This window comes from Cyprinodon tularosa, unplaced genomic scaffold (genome assembly GCF_016077235.1).
Source record: "Cyprinodon tularosa strain WSP-4 unplaced genomic scaffold, ASM1607723v1 ctg5, whole genome shotgun sequence".
Taxonomy (NCBI): Eukaryota; Metazoa; Chordata; class Actinopteri; order Cyprinodontiformes; family Cyprinodontidae; genus Cyprinodon; species Cyprinodon tularosa.
This window is the reverse complement of record NW_024039229.1, coordinates 1,763,446-1,783,240: the sequence shown is the minus strand read 5'-3', so window position 1 is coordinate 1,783,240 and position 19,795 is coordinate 1,763,446. Positions and strand designations below refer to the sequence as shown.

The following is a 19,795-nucleotide window of genomic DNA, read 5'->3' as shown; positions in this document are numbered from 1 at the left end:
AACTTTACAGCTTCAATGACAAAGCAATTACCTTGATATTACAATAGCTCACTGTAAAATTACAGCATTGTGCTGCACATTTGTACAATAAATATGGCCCTGTATTTTTTTCAGTGCATATTATGAAAGTAATGTACAAGTTCACAGTAAATTCTGTTAATTTAAAATGTATATTGTGCTAAATTTGAAAAGGAATTTACTGTGCAGGTAATGCAAATGAAGAAATTTAGTGTGAATTTGCAATCATTTACCCTCCTCCCCACAACAAAAAAGTCGTGAGAAAAGTCAATGTTAGCTCTATGGCATATTTATTAAAATTCATTTATTTTAAACATACAGCAATGGTAATGCAATACATTCAACTTTCTAATACAAAAAAAAAAATCTTAGAATACAGAGGAATTCAACAACCTGTATATTTCAACAATTCAAAATTGAAACTGATAACTACCTCTAATGCAAAGAACTATGATGTCCACTCAAAGTCAATGAGTTTCCTCAAAAGGGTGCCAACATGGGTGTGAGTTGTTGTCCACTTCTTGCTCTTTTAGCCTCTTTCAGGATTGAAGCGCCTGTTAATATGACTGTTTCCTTTAAAAATAAACTTATCTCAACTCAACTCAACTTTATTTATAAAGCGCTTTCAGTCAGCCAAAGCTAAAATCAAAGCGCTGTACAGGTCATTTGAGCAGATTATAAAACACAATTATCACCACAACACAGGACAAACTCAAAGATTAAAAAAAACCAGTAAGAGCAAAAAAAAAAAAAAGTCGAAGTCTCACTCAAAGGCCTGAGAGAAAAAGTGGGTCTTTAAAAGGGTTTTAAAAGAGCTGAGTGTAGGGGCCTGTCTGATAGAAAGGGGGAGGGCATTCCACAGTTTGGGAGCTGCCACAGAGAATGCTCGGTCCCCTCTGAGCTTCCGCTTTGCTCTAGGTGCTTTTAGAAGGAGCTGATCAGCTGATCTAAGGGACCTAGCGGGGCAGTAATTCTGTAGTAGCTCAGAGAGGTATGGTGGAGCTAGGCCATTTATTGACTTATAAGAAAATAAAAGAATTTTGAAATGAATTCTAAAATGGACAGGGAGCCAATGAAGTGAGGCCAGGATTGGTGTTATCTATAGGTGGCAGGATTAATCCAGGCGTTCACTTTTGCTATTTTCCATATCACGCCCTAATAGATTTATGATCCAAACTTGTTGGATCTTCCTCTCATAAATTTTCACCATACATTTCTTTTAGCCATTTTTATCCAGGGTGTCTCAAGTAAGGTTTGCCTGAGGCCACTTGGGTGATTTTATCCTATCCTGAGGGTCCATATCAGCATGCACTGCCAATGAAATGAGTGTTCACAAAGATAATTTCACCACAAATAACCCCCTGCTCACAGAATTTTGGTAGAGAATACAGCTGTTACAGCGAAAAGCATGTTAAAGTTTTTACAGGGAAGCTAAAGTAAGAAGGCCTGAACATGGAAGTAAAAATTTTGGCCGCATATGCGCAAGAGTGTTGTGCACGGCATTGCGCAGAATCATAGTCCATAAACAAGTAACCGACTGGACTTAAAGATAGAGTAAAGGATTTTTGCGAATTTTATGAAAGACCTGGCCTCCCCACTTAAAAAAATGCACATGCACAGCCCTGCACCCACTCCAAAGAGGGAATGCATATTACCCGTGTTTAAACTGCTTCTTTTTGTGCACGTCTGTTTAAAAGTTGCTGTTTGCATCGCTAGTAAAAGCTTATTTTCTAAAGGAAGATTTGTAATTTTTCCACTGTCAGACTCACCACTAGTGAAAATGGGGATGAGCCGATAACACGGCCTTACGCAAACATATCACCTGAATGACTGACAATTAGGAGGACCACTTATTTTGATGATCCACCAGGAAAAAGAACATCTTCCACTATAACTTTGAGAATTAGCAAGCTATGTGAGACAACATTAAACAATGTCGCGCACTTGCTAACATAATCTGAACTGTATCATATAACAACATGAGTATAGTGCTGCAACAGTTATGCATGTTGCTTGCCTTCATTCAGCCCAGTAGAGAAAAGGGAAATGACGCACTCCATTCGAAATAGTGCCAAGGTCCGTTATGTAACGTGACTTTCCCAGGCATTTTACTGTGAAATACTGTAATAATACAGCTGAATGCTGTGAAAACCTTGCCGTTTTTACTGTGTTGCTGTGATATTACATACATTGTTGTGATATTACTGGGACGATTGACTGCAGAATTTTACTGTAAATAAGAATTACATGCTGTAAAATCCAAGGATACTGTAGTTTTCTAGGTATTCATTGGGGTTTTACAGGGAAACATTAATACAAGTTGCTGTGATATAAAACTGTTGAAAGTTGTGAAAACTTGGTCATTTCTAATAGTAAATGCTCCAGTGAGAACAACAAATCACATCATGGTGGCCATGGAGCTTGTAATGTGCATTATGGGTGAATTTATTGTTAATTGGGGCCATATACAAAAAGGGAAAATTTTAGACCTTTGAGTGCTGAAGCTTCAGTTTTGTTATAATATCATAGTTATAAAAGAAAATAAAACCTAGACAAAAAAACAACTAGAGGACATTTTTAAAAAATTGAGCAGCTATGGAAAACAATAGATTCTGATTAAGTTGTTATCCTTTGTGGAGAACAAGGTCAGTATTTATCAATGGATTAGTTTTATTTCTCTTTAGAAGGCTTACAGAGGAATAACTCATTGGTACACGTGCTGTGTTTCTTTGGTGTTAGACTGGAGATGTGATGAATAAAAGACATTAAACTATTTCATATTATCTAGATTTCATTAAGTTTAACTGGGCATTTCTGGGCAGACTTGTGTCTAAGGTGACTTGGTATAATAAAAGTAAAGGTGTGAAAAAATCAATTATAGAAATTCGAAACAACATAACAACAAAAACGCCACCATCTTTAAGATGACAAGATGCAGTAGTTTGAATAAGACTGCCCTCTAGTGGTAAAACATAATATTATTATTACATTACAGACAAGATGGTGTTATATTTTCTTTTAATAATTGTTAAAAGTGATTTTGTATTGGTATAAATTTAGTCCCATTCTTAGTGTTGTGTTTTGTAGATGATGCGACTTAATGTAAATACAATAAATGTATCTGCAGTCCCTTAAATGTGTTATTTTGCGTTATTTCATGATACAGAGAGAGCATTTAAAAATAAGAGTGTGTTTCATCTGTTTACCTTTGCACAATTATATATCTTCAAAAGAAAATAAATTGGCATATAACAGGCATATTTACACTGAATTTGGTTAAATAGACACATATTTACCTTGTCTTAGTCACTGATAAGTTTAAATGCAAACCTTTTCAAATTGGAAAAAAATCCTAAGTCTACTGTATATTGATCAGAGCCAGTGATGCTTTAAACATTGATAAACTGCATCTAGTGAGTGTAGTGCTTATAAAATTAGTATAAATGTATCAGGAAATGCTGCTGTTCTCTTTAAACGAAATGCACTCTGATGCTCATGTCAAGCATAAAAAAGTATGCATATTTTTGCATAGGTAAAATGACATTAATGATACTTAGGACCAATAGTGTCCCTACCAAAGTGGAAATCAAACCTACGCCCTTGGTTAAATAACATGCTGCTGTCATTTTGCACATCTCTGATGTTGCTGCTATTTTCAAACATCCATTACTGTAAAAATGTCCATAGCTGTATATTGATTATTTATTCTCCAGACGCACAGTTTTATAAACACTTTAAAGTACAGTATTTTATTGTTTATATAAAATACATTTCACTTCCCCTCCAGGAAGCTTTCTCAATTAAAATGTCTGGATCCGCAGTGAGTTTGAGTCTTTATATAGACAAGCCTTGTATTGCTTGGAAACATGCAAATTGAAACTGACGAGTGGGTCATTTGGTTCCATTGTTAGCCTGTAATATCTGAAACCTGTCTATGATTCTGAAGGTCGGTCGTTAAAGGGGGGATTGTTCCCCTGGCTGTTCACCTCCTTTAGAAACTAAGTCCAGCTGATTGTTTTTAAACTTTTACGGAATATTATTTTATTCTCATACATTTTTCTAAGGTCCATATTTGTGTGAAATTTTTTTTCTTCAATAATCTTTTTGCTGCTATAAATTTTCTTCATTGTAATAGCAATAGCATAGTAATAGCAATTGAAAAAATAAAAATCCTATCAGATTTATAGTCCCCACACTGCAGATATATTATAGAATCTGTCCTTTACAGCCAAAACCATTTACACAGTGACAGATAAAACCTTTCAATAAATCAAACATTACCGCCAAATATCTTAATTAATAACCATTAAAACAACTATTTTCATTCATTTCAGACAGAACAGTTCATGGAACTATTCATACTTGGATTATATTAAACTGAACTTCCAATATCCCTGTTCCGTGCCAAGTACCTTTTCCCTCTGATCACGGAGCAGCCGGCTTGCTTGGTCTTGGATTGAATCCTGGGAAAACCAAGGATAGATAGGATACATCGGACCCGTCCTTCAAATAGGGCAAAAAGGAGGACGCATTTGAAGGCCGCATAATGAGGAGTCTTGGAATCTGACCAGACCTCGGCGCGGCGCAATGACGTAATCGGCCTTCGAAACTGGCCTTCGGAGGACAGAGCCTATGAATTCGAACAGATCCAATGACTGTTATCTCTGCGACAGACAGATATAGCTAGACAGAGAGACAGACAAAAAGACAGATAGATAGCATGCACGGGACACAAACCCAAAAAATTGTATTTCTATCCATTTTAAGATTGCAATTTTACTCACATTCATTTCAGTTTACCCTAACACTAACTATTACTACTATATCCCAAACCCTAACCTAATATTAATTCACACCATATCTCTAAACGGATTCTCTGAGATTTAAACTGGGGTCCACCCATTAGGACCAGCCTTTGGTCCCACAAGTACTGTTGGTCCTCGGAAGCTTAGTAAATTCACCAAAAACTGTCATAAAAATGTAACATAAACAAGTATACACACAAACACTCCTTATGGAGAATTTCCATAGACTTCTAGTGATATTACATTCATTCCTATGGCCTAACCCTGACCAGGAAGGAAGTTAGGGGAAAAGAGACTGACACAAGGGGGTAACATACACTAAACAAGATATAAATAAGAACTCAAATACAAAAAAAAAAAAAAAAAACTAGCAGTTCCACAAAATGGAAACAAAGCTTGTTACCTAGAAAACACAGAATGACATAAATCAAAGTGTAACTTAAAACTCAAAATAAAACTTAAACAGAGACAAAAAAAAGACAGAATCATGACAGAGTACCATCTTGCATCATTGTAAGTGACATATGTTGTAAGTCTTTTCCTCTCAGTCCAAAGGTTAATGGTTCAAGACCTGGTTTAAACTTTTAAAAGTTGCTATGCTACTTAACCAGTATTTTGGCCAATGCGACTAGTTTGTATTGGTTTGCCATTTTACCAATATAGATTGGGTAAAAACACTGCCAAGTTAGATTGGTTGGTTTAACCAAAAGATTGGTTGGACACATAACTTCCAACCACAAAAAAAAAAAAAAAAACTAGGGGAAAAACTGTTATCTTTAATAAAAATGACTAACACCTTTCATTTTGTTCATCATTGCCCAATTTGCACACTTTCACAAACACTTTCACTCGAGCTTATTTCACTAAAATTACAGAAAAACAAAGTGCCTTGAAATATTGTTCTCTTCTAAAACATTTACACACAACCTTACAAAATATATACTATACACACAAATCATTAACAATTTAATGATTAACAAACCTAATCATTAACAATTTAATGATTAACAAAAATTTAATGATTAACAAACTTCTGTAAGATTTACAAACCTTACAAAATATATATTATATACACAAATAATTAACAATTTCAATGGAACTTCAAAATCAAGAAAAAAAATTGCAACAAAATCACAGATTATATTACTAACTGTAGTTATGCACTCCACCAATAGGTGGTGACATGTTCACATGAAGCTTCATGAACTGTGGGGATCGTTGGAGCAATTTGCCCAAAAGGCTCAATTTCTGATGAGGCTTCATCTCACCATAACTAAGAAACAGGAAATGCATACATGGCTCAAGTAAACCTGGTGACTGTTTCACAAAAGTAGAATTAATAAATTCTGCATAAGAAATTAATCTAGGCTGGACTCAGTAGGGACTAAGCATTCTGGCATTATCCATTTCACAAAAGCCAACAGGCACTTAGCATTAAGAGACCATGAAGTCGATCCCAGATTAATTGATTCTGCTACAATGGCATTTTGACTAAATGGCTATATAGTATATATTTCCTAACCACTCCTCTTAACAAAAGACATAATTTAAGGAGTTGCCATTCAACAGGAGTTTTTCTTCTCCACTGTTGCTGCATGCATGCTTAGTGAGACGCTGTTGAGTCAACAACAAAATGCAACCAATCTCATCCAAGAGGAGTGTGCCCAGAAGTCAATAACTCAATACAATCAGCAGGTTTTTATTGGATACAAGATCTTATTTTATCTTATTTTAATCTATCTTAAATTATGTCAGTACTTGAGTCAAAGTCACATAGTGTTGCCTTAGAGCTCCAGTGTGTAACAATTTCAGGGATTTACTGACAGAATTTTTATATATTATAAATATGTATGTCATTTATCATCATCTACAAACTGAAAGGCTCTTTATTTTATCGTTTGGTTTACCTTAAAATTGCTATTTATTATTACATAGGAGCAAGTCTCACATCTTTGCGCTACGGCAGCTCAGAGTGAATACTGACTCTACAGATCATCCACACGTTCAACTGTGACAAATTAGGGCTGTATAAAATCTATATGCTACAAATATTGATGAAATACTTTTTATAAAATTATATCTTAAACAGACCTTGTAATCGCTCGACAAAATTGGTGATGCAGGCTAGGCATTTTGTACCATAAACCATGAAGGCCTCTGCATTGTTGGAGGGGAGAAGCAGTGGGGGAGCTGATCATCTCGCTGCAGTCTGACCAATATATTATTTACCACTATAGCTTTAATAACATTTTATATGGACATTTTTTTGAGGCAAAACTCAGGTTATACATCAGGTTTCTTGATTCAGACTCGCTGTTAGCTCAGTGCTGTTGTGAGAATCTGTAGGGTTAGAAAGATAATGCTAAGTTTACGACAACAAAATTAGTTTTTGGCAATTTCAGATAATCTGACAAGCTAACTACAATTATACAAAACAAGAAGAATGTGAAAACAAAAAATAACCAACAGCAACAGTTACGCTTTACTTTTAAAGGAGTCATTTTAGTTTTTTATTTGTAAAATACACATTTTAAATGTCTTTTCTTACCTTTCTTCCTGAAATAAATGTATATAATGACTGCTATGATGATGAGAACAACAAACACCAATGAAGCAGCGATAGGGGCAGCTGTACTAATGGACTCCTCTGTAAAGAACAAAATACTAGAGTTTATATTTCATAAATAGGAAAAGAGAGAAAAAACAGAGGAGTTCATTTATTGCTTGTTTTTAGCTAAGATTTTAATATCTAGATATTTTTGTTACATTTAGACCCAGAACTGTTCTAAATGTTTTCAATGTCCTATCTAAAGAAACAAATTTGCAGCATTACCATTATTATATGAAAAACCAAAACAATGTTTTAATTCTTTCGCTAAATATAAAGACAAATCCAAAAATCCTTAAAGATTAAAAACAAGACATCTTTATTTTTCGATAACTATCTTACTTTGATTGGTCTTGATTATTGTCTTATCCAGAGGGGTGATGATGTCGTTGCTGACACCATAGAGCTGAAAGACACAGTCATATTTCCCCCAATCTTCCAGAGGAATTAATGAGACATCCAGTACTGTCTCCATCTGGAATGTTTCATCATGGTTTGGGAGGATGTCTCTATGTTCTACACCTTCATGAATCTCCTCCTCACTCCTCCTCCAGAACATCACAGCGCTCTCTGGGTAGAAACCTGTAGCATGACAGCTCACTGGAGAGGAGGGGGTCTTCTGGAGGAGAGACACTGTAGGAAGGACTGTTGATGGAGAAATTGAAACAAGAAGGATTGGAGAATTACGATCAATTCAAGTAAACATAATGGTTTAAGTTTCTGCATGTCAACTTATGCTTTATCCATTGTTTTAAATAAACTTCATTAACTAGGATCTCACGTCAATTTTATTGATTTATTAGGGGTATTATTTATTTACACATTGTATACAATGTCAGCCAAATTTATATGACTGTTGTTTTCAATTAAAAAACTTAGGATTTACTTTGGTTATTATAAATAGTAAGAACACAATGACTTTACTGGACAGTTTTACCTTACGGGTATAGTACATTGATGCAAATCCTGGCATTACATGTGATAATTTCCTTGCCTATAGTCACAAAAGTGGTTGCACGAGAAATCTTTTCATAACTGAGTATACATTTTTTACAATTACGAAAGTGTTTATGTTTCAATTAATGTGCAAAATCTATTATTGTACTTTTTTAAAGATGGGAAAACTAACCACAGAATACATTTCAAATTGAATAGCAATGCCTTCTACTTCAGTGATAGTATAATAGATTTCTCTCCTGAGAAAGCTTCCTGGAGAGGTGGCGAAACGTCTTCAAATCTTGGAAACCAAGTCCAGTGGATTTTTTTGAACTTTTACTGAACTGGCATTCAAATGTATGTCCCGCTGGTTTGCTTTTCCTTTTTATTCCATCTCATTCCCTGTGGCAGCTTCCTCTCATTTGTTTGCCTTTATTGTTATTAAAACAGATGTGACTGCTCAGGGCAAAAGCTCCTCCCTGTTTGTCATGTGGCCATTTTAGTGCAATATCAGAAGCTTGAAGTTTGAGGCAAAATGGTCACTGCAAAAATGGTAACCTGCATATTCCTATCTGTTTTATTCTTTGAGAAATGAAAGAATGAAACCCAAGTAGTTTTTCCTTGATGGATCTTGAAGATTAACTCCTCAAGGTTCCATCCAAAGTAAACAAATAAAAGGACACTTTAGCCAAAGTGGAAGTGTTTCAGCAATCACCATAAGTGTCTAAGCATTGCAAAGTTCATATATGGAGCTTAGAAGGTATACAGACTCCCACATTCCTAGTATGCCAGGGCATGTAGGCACAGACCACCTCAGGGAGTTAAACAAACAAACAAAAAGTATTCACATGTACTCTGTGAAACACATGCAAAGGTACAAAACCTAAAAGGTTTTGGTTTTTATAACGGAAAGATTCTGTTGTCCACAACATTTGTGGTTCTTTCACTGAAGGCTGTAGTCCCAATTTGACTCCTCCATGCGAGTTTCTATCATGTACTGACATCTGTGGGCCACAGGCTGCCTGGAAGTGGTATTGCATTACGGTGTTAAAAAAAATAAATTATTAATAACAATTTTGTGCAATGTTTATTCTCAATATATGCAATTTTACTAAAAGCAAAAATCATTATTTGCTGTTAAATGTTATCATCAAAATGTAACTTTTCAATCTTTATAAAATATTTTCATAAGTTTTGTGATTATACGTCAGCTTAGAACTAGTCTAGTGACACATCTGTTGTTGCACAGGACGGTCTGTATCACTTTCTTGCTATGGTCTGTACCACACTTGTGCTCATGTGAAAATGTTGACTTCCTTCAGGCAAAATACCAAAGTTTTTGTATCCTACTGGGAGGAGACAAAATCAACCAAAATTGAAATTTTTTTAGTGCTGCTTTAATACATTTGTCATTTGACCTTAAAATGTATCCCCAGGAAACCTTTTCTACTTAGATGTAGGTGTTTGGTTTGAAATTAGCTCAAATATTATGTTTTATTTTCCAAAACACAGTATCTATATAAACATTATAATTTACCTAGGAATATTAAAGATTTTTGCATTTGTCCAATAAAACATAAGCACATATAAAACTGGAATATACCTGTTTTCTGAAGTGACATCTTGGAAACCTTTAGTAACTCACTCAGCAATATCGGGCAATATATGGTATAATAGTAATGAATTGATTTTGTCCATTCTGTCTTAAGGTCCCATTTGTGTTTTATTGAGGCAGCTCGGTTATTTTGAGGAATCCATGCCAAGCTATTCATGTCCAGTGTCAGAAAGTCTTCTCCATCAAATCCAACCCGCGTGAAACTAGAAGACTGATTTTTATAGTAATCTATCTCACAGCCACTGAAAGACTGTAGGATGTGAACACCTGAAAGCAAAGGGAAGATAGACAAACAATATATTACTCATGTCAACATTTGATCAAATTAAATAATACATTTACGAAATAACTTACATTGGTAGAGGTTTAATTGTCTCTCCTTTATTAAATCAAACAATAGAGGATAGAATAAATAATAACAAAAATCCCTAGAGTATCCAGTCATTCAGTGCAAATCAGCGTTCACCATCAGGCATCTAACATGTGAATAAACTGATTTAAGTAATTAAATGACCAATATATTAACTCATAGAATCCATAGAGTTCCTTACTAAGCAGCTCAGGAACATGTGGGAAAAAAGAGATACAGCGTGTGCACAAAATGCTGATTCCTTTACACAAAGTACTTATCTGTGGTAGTGATGGGTCTAGCAATACCAATGTGTATGGGCATACATCAAGCTCATAGAGAAAAAACCTGTGTCTGTGCGCTTATCGTTTCAAGAAAGTCTGACGCAGGAGCTGTTTCGAACTCACTTACACATTAGACCTTGTTTCTAAGAGTATCTATCAACAGGATGGATCTGCTAAATAATCTCTTTTGTGGTTCATGATCAAATTAATCAAGAAAAATTTAGCAGCTTCAAGGCATAGGAAAGGTTTCAGTTGTGGCCTTAACACAGCAAGAGTTATCAATCCGTTGCTGCGAAAGCTCCTCTTTATCTGCAAATGAGCATAAGAACGATCCGGATACAAGGAAAGACATCAGGTTTCATATCCACCATTTGTCAACGTTGTGGAGTTCATCGGTCAATACAGAAGTATTCAGATCAGGCAATGTTTCACTTTCAACACTCAAGGATATTAATCTGAAGGCTGAGAGGACAGGTTGGAGGTCAAACAAACATAGTGAGGCTTCAATGGTGAAGACTGAAGTTATCTCTTGAACAATCTAAAAAAATAATAAACTTTTCTCAAATCCAATGATTGCAATATAGTGTGTTTTCTGCACAAAAAATCACACCCTCTGCGCAAATGTTGAGGATTTAGTGAGAAGTCCATAGAAGGTTGGGAAGAACTTCTTGAAGGAGAATCATGTTTTAGATAAGTGTTTATCTCAGTGCTCAGAATACAATAGTGAAAGGCATCCCACAGTGTTTCACACTGGGCTAGCACCTTGGGCAGCAGACGTAGACCCTCAATCGGAGCACTGTGGGGAGGATGAACTCTCTCGGATGTGAACTGGACCTGATTTCAATAATAAACTCTTCTCAGTTCTGATCTGCTTCAGAAAAGAATCAATTGCCTTCACAGCAGAAATTGAGCAGATGTGTTACAGTTCTCTAATTAAAAAGGAGGACGGGAACTACTTACATTTTGTTTGGTTTGTGGACAATGACCTCTCCAAAGACATTATAGAATATTGTATGAGAGTCCACATCTTATGCAACAGCCCCTCTCAAGAAGGTGAGTTCCATGTTGAGCATAACAGTTAGCATTATGCGTGGCATGGCTTCTATTTAGATTATGGGCTTAAGTTTCTACCAACAACTGAGGCTGTCATCAGCTTGCTTGGAAGGACATAGGATGTACTTTCCAAGTCCAAAACTGAGGCTACACAGATTGTACAAATCACTGCACAAATCACTGCAAGTAGAAAGAGGGTAATGTAGGCTTTCCCTCTATCTGATCTGGCAAGTGATTTGAAAGAGGTAGAGTTCAGTGACAATCAGCTTCCTATCGAATACAGTCTTGGGCTAAGTTGGAACCTCCAGACAGGCTGTTTTCACTTCAGTGTCTCAGAAGGGATAAAGCCTTTCACCAGAGTTGGTTTCAATTCCATTCAATTCAGTTTATTTATATAGAGCAAATTCTTAACACATGTCATGTCAAGGGCACTTAACAGTCCACCAGATCATCCATTCAAATTGATTCAAAGTTTTCTATCTAAGAAAAACCAGTTGATTACATTGACTCATTGACTCAAAGGCAATCCCTCAGAACACCAGGAGAAACCCTGGTGCCTTTTGATATTACCTGTCTTCTCGTAACACATCTTTAACAAGACACTGACCTAAACAACAGGACTAATTTCACTCTGGACCAGATCTGCACCCTACTGCACCTTTGTCTTTCCACAATCTATTTCAAGTTCAGGGATAATTCTGTGTCAACTAACCCTGGTGATTTATTCATCCTGACACTTGCTGCCTTATTTACTCGGAAGGTAAACGCTGTTCAAGAACAGGTGAGCAGAATTTATGACATTTATGATATTGATTAGTTAATAATTAATGTTATGTTTAAAGATATTGTGAAGGATCTGTCAGAGGGAGATGCTGAGGGGCAGTCAGATAAACAAACATATTTCCTTTTCTTGTGTGGTGTGAAAAAACTAACTTTTTTAAAACATTTACACATAAAGGTATCTCTGTTAAAATTATACAGTTCGTAAAACGCAACTTTATATTTTTTGTGCTATGTTTGTTTACATCCTTTGAATTGCCTGGGGGGTAAGCCCCCTGTCCTTAAAACTTAATAGAGTCTCTGTTGATCACTCTGTCCTGTTCTGACTAAGACAATGTTATGCCAACTACTTTTGTGTAATTCAATAAATAAAAAGAGCACATAGTTAATAATGTGGATGAATGGATGAAAAATATATACATTTTTCCCCAACTGTTTAACATGTAATTATATATTCTAATACGTACTCAGATTAGTTTTTGTCCAGTGTCATACATAAAAACAACTGCTGTCTTTGTATGCGTTTCTATAGCAAATTTACTTAATTCAGCTGATAATGCAAATTGTTCAGAAGAAAAGAAGCAATGGAAGGAAAGAAAAATAGGTCACACTTTACCTTCATGTAGGTTGAGGTCAAGCATAAAATCACTGAGGGCAATTTTGGTGTCTTTTGCACCTTGTCCAAAACACATCTCTTGGAAGCTCTTGAAGTTATCTTGATTTTGAAGCCATTCTTTAAACCAGTCGCTTTTTCCTTCAACAATCGTTTTACTGATGTTGCAGTAACAAAACTCAGTATCATCGATCACTCCTAAGAACACAAACTCTGGAAAGTTTGATACTCCAGTGGAAACGGTATAGAAATTCTTTAGAGAGTGTCTTGCTGTTGGAAAAAATAACAGAACATTTTTTTTTATCAATATGCCTCTGCACACTTAATAAGACGAACCTGCATAATCTGAGCTGGGATCTTCTCATATATGATTACTGTTTTCTTTCTAGGTAACTGCAGTTTTTATTTATCAAGAAAAATAATTTAAGAATCTGATTAAATCTAAGTTTCTAAGGCATCACAAACAACTTAAAGAAACACAGACAGCAAAAAGCAGCATTTTGTTGGGATCTGGAGATCTGCCACCTTTCTCCAGCAGAGGGCGGCCTGGGTCTCCTGAGCTGAAGCCACCTGCACACCTGAGGCTGATCATCCTATCAGGAGACCAACTATATAAGCAGCGGCTTGACTTCTCTTCATGGCCAGAGTGTTGAATAAGTCACGGTAGTCAACCGGAGCCAACCAATCTGCCTGACTCTCTGACTCTCCTGAAACCTTGAACCTGATCTTGATCAGTTTTGTCCTCTCTGTTCTTCTAGGAAGATCCCGACTGAAACCTGGAGCTCTGGTGGAGCTAATGTTTGGAAACCAGCCTGCCAGCTCTGATAAGCCAAACCTGAAGATCTACCGTCTGCATCTGTTTGCCAGTTCTCAGGAGAGAACTTGGAGAGGTTCAAGGTCTGAACCTCACAAGTCTGAAGCCAAGCCCTGCCGGTGCTAAGCTCTCTGCTGAATCCTCAGTCTCTGGATCCAACCGGTACCCTCCCTCAGACGTTCAGCCTGAACCACTAATCAGTGAACCCCGTGTGACCAGCCCCTGATCTGATTCCTGCATCTGATCCCAGCTTTGTGGTTTTCTCAATAAACAGTTAACTTTTTCCTCTGTCTCCTGGTGTTCTGCATTTGGGCTAGAAATAGTACCCATCATGACACATTAATCAAAACTTTAAAATTTTGTTAAAGGGTTAATAATATTTTTACATTCATATCCAGGAAGCTTTCTCAATTAAAATGTCTGGATCCGCAGTGAGTAAAGACTCAAACTCACTGCGGATCCAGACATTTGAATTGAGAAAGCTTCCTGGAGAGGTGGCGAAACGTCTTCAAATCTTGGAAATCAAGTCCAGTGGATTTTTTTTTTACTTTTACGGAATGACTTTGACCTGGATGACTGAGAATCTTCATCACCATACAGGAGATGATTCACCACCCTGGGGATTTTTCTTTCAAGCGGCTGTTAAATCCTTTGTTTTTGCCCATCATTGGACACACCGTCTGTACAATGTGGAACCAGGTTTTCATAATTCTGGTTGTGGGTTATAAAAACAAGTGTCCACAGCAGTAAATAAACCATGATCTATTGAAGTTGTTAACAGATTTGAGGACGTAAGAATGTCTCGTTTAAAGTCATCAATATTAGCATACTGAACGTAAATAAGCATGAACTTGTCTGCCAAATCATTGTTGATTGGCAATGGTAGAATGTTTTATACTGGGGTGGCAAAGGGTTGATACAAGATTATTTGTGGCATTAAACTGAATGTTCCATGTTCTATCAATAATATTTTTACATTCATATATATTTGTGTAGTTTAATGTAACCATAGTATTTTATAGAGTGTTATTTTGATCTATTTTGATCCTGTGTTATTTGTGTAACAGATCTGGAGAACTTTTCAGTAACGTTTAAATAGTATAATTATATCATTGGGGTTTACATAAAAGGATTTTGGAGCTAACACAGTGACATAAACACAGTGACTTAGGTTCATGCTGGCTGACCAATCTACATTGTTATAGTGTTATTGTGATGTCTAATTAATAGAGGATATATTCACTTGAAAACGGATGATGTCCGTGTGTTACAGACTTTGTTTATGTGCACTGAGGTGTATATGAAAATAAAGTAGTAAATCTCAATCTATTTACTTATTTTTAAGTATGTATTTTAAATAGGCCTATAGTCTCATAGATCTTTAGTCACAAAAAAAAAAAAAAAAAGGATTTTCAGTGCACCCCGTGTTCAAAATGATTTCCAGTGACCCTGCCTGCCTTGGATGCTGATGTTACTCACTCCGGTTCTGTTTTCCTATAAACGTTTTGAGAAATCTGTCTGTCTGCCTTGAATACTGGGTCCTATTGCTCTGAGCACGGCAGTGGCTAGTCTCTCTGAATGTCTGTTATCAGAAGATTCTGATTAGTATGTTTTTATTCCAGTTACTTTTGTTTATATAAATACCACATTTCCAAATTATGTTGTTAACTGGAAAACATTTGAATCCATTCTGTAAATTTTGTGCATGTAATCATAGCTAATATTAGTCGATACACTCAAGGCTGACTAAGTTCTTTGGTGCCCAAGGCAAGAGCGGCTCTCTGACAGCCTCTCCAGCTGTGCTTGCACTCGTCCCAAAACACTTTTGGGACACAATTCCACTGTTATTGAATAGTTGCTTATTTTTTTAGTTTTAAATGTTCACACAAAAAGGTTTTAAAGGCAATTACCAGAAGAATAAATATAAGTTTGAGGGATAGAATTACAATACAATATATATTTTTAAAAGGGTTATCTGAAGTCTGAGGCCTGAACCTCAAGGGCTTAAAATTTTTTGCTTTTTGCACCCAGTCTAGATAGGCATCCCATGCGGCTCATGTAGTGCTGCATACCCACTTATTGAACCAATGTTAACAGAACAATATCTGACAGACCAAAATATAAAAAAATTACTAGATATTTGGTAATAATTATAAGGAATCTAACTAACAGTTACTTTAATGGAGCAGTTCTGATAAATACTGAACACACCCAATGGAGATGAAGAAAAAGCATAAAATTTCAATCTCAAGGGCTAATTGATGACAATTAATGTGAAATTATTGCCAAAATTATTAGAAAAATTAATAAGGATCATCTAACATTTCACTTTCTGCAGTACCCTAGGCTTATAGTAAAAGTATTATGATTTATCAAACCAGCATAGCAATATAACCCATATATATATATAATAGATTTTACCTGTATGAGCCACACAGACGACCATGAGCAGTAATATGAGATTCCTCATTGTGTTTCGTAGGATTAGAACTGAGTGTAACCTGTACAAGTCTGTTGAAAATGCAAGTATTTCCTGTTCTTATCATTCAAGCGTGTTAAAGGTGTGGCTTTAGATGGAATTTCAGAAAACCCAAATAGTTTCCTTCCTTAAAGTTCCATCACAGCATGTTGTCTAGTTTATGAGATCAAGTTACAACTATAATAGTTTCCTTTTGAGCAAACGGATCAATCAGTTATTTTATGTAATTGTAAATATAGTTAATAATTATATTTTTCAAATTTCAAATAATAATGTGATACTCTAGTCAAAGGCAAATGCCTGAATTGGTAATAATTATACATAAACACTTTACAAACTACCATTATAAACAATAGAGTAGCAGAAAACAATCAGTAAACTGAATGACTTTGAGGTCATCATAGTGGGGGATTTTAACAGCCATGCTGATATTGAAGGTGATAGCTTAAATACAGCCTTTAATGCTATCAGACGCTTTTGGCTTTGTTCAAAATGTGAATAATAATTCTCAACTTCATACTTTGGACCTAGTGCTTGCATATGGCATTGCATGTGAAGAAATAACAGTATTTCCTCACAACACTCTCCTCTTGGACCACTTTTTAATAACCCTCAACATTACTAATACAGAGTTCTCCTCCCCCAAAGGGTTTCACTCTGGCAGATCAAATAACAGATAATGCAGTCATACATTTTAAATAATCTGTCTTCCTTTCTCTGTCCTCTGTGTTGCTGCGCAGTGCTGCAGAGGGCAAAAGTTTAGTTTATTCCCTTTCATAGGTTGATGATTTTGTTGATGGGGTTGCTAGTTCTCTCTCTGCTGCCTTGGACAATGCATCCACTTCGAAAAATAAAAACTTTAGAATAGAAAGCTGGCTCCCTGATTTACTGCAGAGCTGCATACTCTGAAGCAAAATTCTAGGAAACTTGAGCGAAAATGGCGCTCTACATGCCTACACGAATCCTCCATAGTCTGCAAAAATAGTTTACTACTGTATAGGATGACCTTTCGTAAAGCAAGAGCATCGTATTTCTCCTCATCTCCTCATAGATAATAGATTAGAATAAGAATAATCGTATATTTCCTTTTAATAAAGTTGCCAAACTCACACAGAGCCATAGCTCTGTAGAACTGTTTATTCCCTCTGCTCTTTGCAGTAATGATTTTATGGGAATTCTTTATTAATAAGATTGATTCTGTTAAAAAAAAGATCATTGGCACTCCTCTAACTATCATTGGTTTATCTCTGGAAGGTGAGGCAGCATCTGAGGTAGCTAGCTAGCTGCATTTAGACTGCTTTGATCCAGATAAACTTTCAGAGTTAGAAAAAGTATTGCCTTTATCTAAAGCTTTAACTTGTATGTTAGATAAAGTTCCAACTAGGTTATTTAAGGCAGTATATCCTCTGATCTCCTCCTCCATTTTAGATGTGATTAATTTATATCTGTTACATGGATATGTATCTCAGGCTTTTAAGGTTGCTGTATTTAAACCTTTGCTTAAGAAACCGTCTCTTGACCCAGATGACTTGGTCAATTATAGACCAATACCCAATCTTCCTTTCTTATCTAAAATTCTTGAGATAGTAGTTGCCAAACAAGTGTGCGATCAATTACACCATAATGAATTTTTTGAAGAGTTTCAGTCTGGCTTTAGAGCTAGTCATAGCACTAAAAACAGCTCTGGTAAAAGTCACTAATGATATTCTCATGGTCTCAGATAATAGACTTGTATCTGTGCTTGTCCTGTCGGATCTCAGTGCTGCATTTGATACAGTTGACCAAAATATTCCTTTAGAAAGACTTGAATATTTTGTTGGAATTAAAGGAACAGCACTAGACTGGTTTAAATTTTATCTATCTGACCGATTTCAGTTTGTTCACGTTAATGATAAATCTTCCTCATGCTCCAGGGTTACCTATGGAGTACAGGGATCAGTGCTATGACCAATTCTCTTTACTATATATATGCTCCGATCCATCCAACCATTTTCTAGCCCTAAATGGCTAAACTCATCTTTCATCAGAGATATTCTTGTTCCTTATGTTCCTAACAGAGCAAGTCACTCTCAATCTGTTTACTAGTATATCCTAGAATTTCTAAAAGTAGAATGGGAGGCAGATCTTTTAGTTATTAGGCTCCTCTCCTGTGGAACCAACTACCAGTTTTAGTCCGTGAGGCAGACACCCTGTCTACTTTAAGGCTAGGCTTAAAACTTTCCTTTTTGATGAAGCTTATAGTTAGAGTGGCTCAGGTTATCCTGAGCTATTTCTATAGATATGCTACTATACGCTTAGACTATTCTATCTATGCCAAAGTTTTTCTTATCATTTTTGCTTTATCTATATGTTTGGCTGTGACACCATCCTGCAGAGAAATGCCACCTTCAACAACTTTGTTTATAGATGTTGTTTGTGTATCGTGAATTGGGGATATATAAAAATCTGGAATGATTTGATGTGATATTCCTTTCCTTAGTAGAGAATAACGTTGAAATACATCTCTGCATACACATCATTTTCATAATTCTGTGCTGACAACAGAGATGACGAGTTGGATGCTGTCTATTGGCTTGTCTAAAACTTCTACCTGATATAAATATGTTTATCTGAACACGGACTTCAACAAATAACATTTTGATTAAAAAGGTTCTCTGTTTGTGCTGTTGATATCTGATTTTCAAACAGTGATTACAAAAAAGATAACTGTATAAATTAGTTTTTAGTGTTTTTTTTCAAGTGACTTAAACAGCAAACCTTGACACATGCAGGATAACAAAAAATGTATTATCAGCCTTTTTTAGCTTAGTTATTTAGTTATAGCTTGTTGACACTAAAGTTCAATCAATAACCATTTGTAGGTTCCTATCACTGCCACCCTCTGGACTGAAATGTGATGCAGTTTCTCTTTGGCTGATTGTAATGGGGCTTCCAGAGTAATGGGGAAGAATGCTGATGAATGACCCAGGATTTCTATGACGTTGATGCTACAAATCCTGGGGGCTTTAGAAGAAAGGGGGTGCAGGTTAGGTAGATGATATGTGCCCCTGATGACTTTCTTACCTGGAAAATAATCTGTGAATATCCTGGGTGATGCAAGAACAATGCATAAGTTTATTGACAAAACTATTTTAAACAACCCATTATAACATAAAAATCCCTTTTATTCAAAATTACTTTTATTGTGGATCTTATATTTATTTTTTATTTGAAACACTAAGTAAAAATAATTCTACTTTTATCAGCTATCATTTTTGATTATTCAAATGAGATCAAATTAGTTTTACATTTTAGAGATTTCTCTCAAAATCCTTTTTTTCCCCTGTTTTCTCACCTCTTATTTCTTTAATTGTTATGTTTTACAAACAGATACAGTGAGGAAAAAAAGTATTTCGAACACCCTGCTATTTTACAAGTTCTCCCACTTAGAATTCATGGAGG

At 35.7% G+C, this 19,795-nt stretch overlaps 1 protein-coding gene across 2 annotated transcripts; it reads right to left on the bottom strand.

Annotated features, from left to right (window-relative positions):
* Nucleotides 1-5,589: 5,589 nt before the first annotated feature.
* Nucleotides 5,590-16,381, bottom strand: LOC119795006 (major histocompatibility complex class I-related gene protein-like). Of its 2 annotated transcripts, XM_038302800.1 has the most exons (6): nucleotides 16,297-16,381; nucleotides 13,065-13,331; nucleotides 9,971-10,249; nucleotides 7,774-8,076; nucleotides 7,372-7,470; nucleotides 5,590-7,163 (listed from the first exon to the last, which is right to left on the bottom strand). In XM_038302800.1, exons 1-6 carry the CDS (start codon nucleotides 16,343-16,345, stop codon nucleotides 7,114-7,116), a joined length of 1,047 nt encoding a protein of 348 aa, XP_038158728.1. In that variant the 5' UTR covers nucleotides 16,346-16,381; the 3' UTR covers nucleotides 5,590-7,113. The 2 variants fall into 2 exon arrangements, with proteins under 2 accessions (XP_038158728.1, XP_038158729.1); XM_038302801.1 differs by lacking the exon at nucleotides 9,971-10,249.
* Between the last annotated feature and the right edge of the window lie 3,414 nt (nucleotides 16,382-19,795).

Coding starts and splice junctions, on each gene's coding strand:
- LOC119795006 (XM_038302800.1), bottom strand. CDS start 16,345: ATGAGGAATCTCATATTACTGCTCATGGTCGTCTGTGTGGCTCATACA. Junction 13,332..16,296: donor CGTCTGTGTGGCTCATACAG/GTAAAATCTATT, acceptor TTTTTCCAACAG/CAAGACACTCTCTAAAGAAT. Junction 7,471..7,773: donor AATAATCAAGACCAATCAAA/GTAAGATAGTTA, acceptor TGTTCTTTACAG/AGGAGTCCATTAGTACAGCT.